At 38.4% G+C, this 3084-nt stretch overlaps 1 protein-coding gene across 2 annotated transcripts in view; it reads right to left on the reverse strand.

Annotated features, from left to right (window-relative positions):
• The window catches only part of ASH2L (ASH2 like, histone lysine methyltransferase complex subunit), a 19432-nt gene extending 18893 nt beyond the window's left edge, over positions 1-539 (reverse strand). For both annotated transcript variants that reach the window (XM_042475761.1, XM_042475759.1), the window contains exon 1: positions 374-539. In XM_042475761.1, coding sequence (XP_042331695.1) covers positions 374-528 — 155 coding nt within the window. In that variant the 5' untranslated portion in view covers positions 529-539. The remainder of the gene's footprint in view (positions 1-373) is intronic.
• Positions 540-3084: the final 2545 nt, after the last annotated feature.

Consider the following 3084-nt stretch of genomic DNA (forward strand, 5'->3'; position numbering starts at 1 on the left):
CAGTATGTGGAAATATACAGAATATATACACTGAATACATTGAATTAAGTGGAATATTATCATTACTATACAGTTATAAAGGGAGATGACCAGGGGAAACCAACAGACTAGATGATAATATCTGATGTAATGCCATGTATTAAATGGAGGACTATCTCCTGGAGAGAAGCCTGGGATGTAGGACATGTCCTGGAAAAGGAGGACTGCCCTGCAGGAGGCGGGTCCGAAAGGAAAGGCCAAAGGTCAAGGCTCTGGCCAATCAGAGACGAGGGTGAGAGTCCTAGCCAATAGGAAAAGCCGTTCCAGAGGCAACGCTCTCCGGCCAATAGGAGCCAAGTTGCCACTTTCTCGCTGGTCCAAACCGAGGCCTCACCCTGTTTCCGAGTCTCCGGTTCTTGGTTCCGTTGGCCCCGAGGTTTCTCCGGCTGTGGATTCCGTAGCAGCCGCAGCCGCAGCCGCCGCCGGCCTAGTTTCCCCTTCGCCGTCTTCTTCAGGGGCCGGAGCCGGAGCCTCCCCCGCGGCCGCCATTTTCCGCCGGAACCCGCCTCTCGCGAGAGTACCTGCGCGAACTCTCGCGAGACTTTCCCCGTCCTTCCAGCGGTTTCCTTAAAGGGGCGATGCCACTTGACCTGTTCTTAAAAGGGCAATGCCATATCTACCCATTATCTATTATAATGGTAGACTGTGTGCAATATATTATAATATATATCTATCAATTATATATAGATATAATATCTCAATAATATATTGATATAATAATATATTGATATACTATATCAATATATATGTGTGTGTATGCATTATAAATATATATATATATATATATATGCATATATATACATATATATACATATATATTGATAATGTATATTATACAGTATATTGAAATATATCAATAATATATTGGTATAATATATCAATATGTCTGTGTGTGTGTGTGTGTGTATAATGATACAGTATATATACATATGTGTGCGTGTATATATATATATATACACATATATGTATTTGTATATATACATATATCTATATACACACATATATCTATATACAACACACTTTTTCGAGCAGGCATACCCCTGACTCCTGACGCCTGAATGCTCTCCCTCCCCTCCTGACAGCATTGTTGAGCTGGCATGAGATATGGTTTGTTTTATTTGTATGGTTTTTTTTTTATTGTATTCATGTTTTTAATGTATATGTTGTGAGCTGTATATGTTGTTAAACCTCTTTGATCAATGGAAAAGCAATATATAAATAAAAAAAATTATTATTATTATTATTATTATACATATATATATATATACACACTTGACACACAAACACACATATCTATATACACACATATGTATGTGTATCTATATATATATATATACATATATAAGTGTGTGTGTGTATATATATATATATATACACTTGACACACACACATATATATCTATATACACACACATGTATATATAAATATACATACATATATAAGTGTGTGCATGTGTGTATATATATATATATATATATATATATATATATATGCACATATGTATATATGTATATGTGTGTGTATAAAACATATAACAAACATATATATGTGTGTGTGTATGTGTGTGTGTGTGTGTGTCAAGGGACTACCTTTACCTATAGTTGTGTATCTTCAAGCCATTTCTGACTTACAGTGACCCTAAGGCAAACCTATCACAGAGTTTTCTTTGCAGGTTCTTTCAGAGGAGGTTTGCCATTGCCATCCTCTGAAGCTGAGAGAGTGTGACTTGCCTAAGGTCACCCAATGGGCTTTCCATGGTTGAGTGGGGATTCGAACCCTGGTCTCCAGAGTCATAGTCCAGCACTGAAACCACTACACTACTACACTAGCTCTCATTCATTGTTGTGTGCCTCCTCTCTTTTTTTAACTTATGGCAACTCTAGGGCCAACCTATCATGGGGTTTTCTTGGCAAGTTCCATCAGAAGGGGTTTGTCATTGGCTTCCCCTGAGGCTGAGAGAGTGTGATTTGTCCAAGGTCACACAGTGGGTTTCTATGGCTCAATGGGGATTTGACCCCTGGTCCTCAGAGGATCTACACTATAGAAATAATGCAGGCCGACAACTGTTTAAGTGCTGCAGCTCCATTTTATGGAATCTTGGGATTTGCAGTTTTGCAAGGTATTTAGCCTTTGCTGCCAAAGAGAAGTGATGCTGCCTCACAAAACTACAAATCTCAGGGTTCTGTAGGATGAAGCCATGGCAAGTAAAAGAGGGATCCAACTAAATTATGTCTATAATGTAGATGCACCTTGAGACAGTGCAGTGTAGTGGTTTGAGTGTTGAACTGTGACTCTGGAGACCAGGGTTTGATTCATGGCAGCTCAGCCATGAAACCGACTGGGTGACCTTGGGCTGCAAGTCCCAAGAATAGTTTCTATAACTGGGTTTTCCCCTTGGAAGCAGTGTGTCTTTACAAACACAGTGCATTTTAATGTCCCCCTTTGAAGTCGCTGATACTGTAATTCCAATTGTTTTCACCTCTGGGCCTTGATCATCACAGAAACCCTTTGAAATCACAGCTCATTTTGCAGACTGAGAAATCAAAGTGTGCTGGAACAATAGATGTGATTGAGGGTGAAAGAAGACATGATGGCACTGAATCAATCTTTGAATCCCATATTTCAGCATCTCTTCTTTTCTTTCTCCCTGATCTATATTAGGTAGAATGCTTTGGAGGCAAATAGTAGATCAGGAAGATAAATGGAAGAGTTTGTTCCAGAAGTCTCAGCATATGAGACCCAGTATAATAACCAACAATAAAGTGAATAAAATCGTACCAGTGTTAAAAATACAGCACAGAGGAGTTAAAATAACAGTGAAAGTAAAGCAAAGCAAAATGAAAGGCAAAAACCTTGGGAACTGAAAGCCCCCTTCAAAACAACTTACTTTGCCAAAGGTCTGCCTGAATTAAAAGTGTTTGCTTGCCTGCAAAAGGATATATAAGACATAATGATAGCCTCCGGAAATACTACTACCGCTACAAATCCTGCTAAATAATTGTTTTATATATATATATATATATATATATATATATATATATATAT

Source organism: Sceloporus undulatus, chromosome 6 (assembly GCF_019175285.1).
Source record: "Sceloporus undulatus isolate JIND9_A2432 ecotype Alabama chromosome 6, SceUnd_v1.1, whole genome shotgun sequence".
In the NCBI taxonomy this organism is placed as follows: Eukaryota; Metazoa; Chordata; class Lepidosauria; order Squamata; family Phrynosomatidae; genus Sceloporus; species Sceloporus undulatus.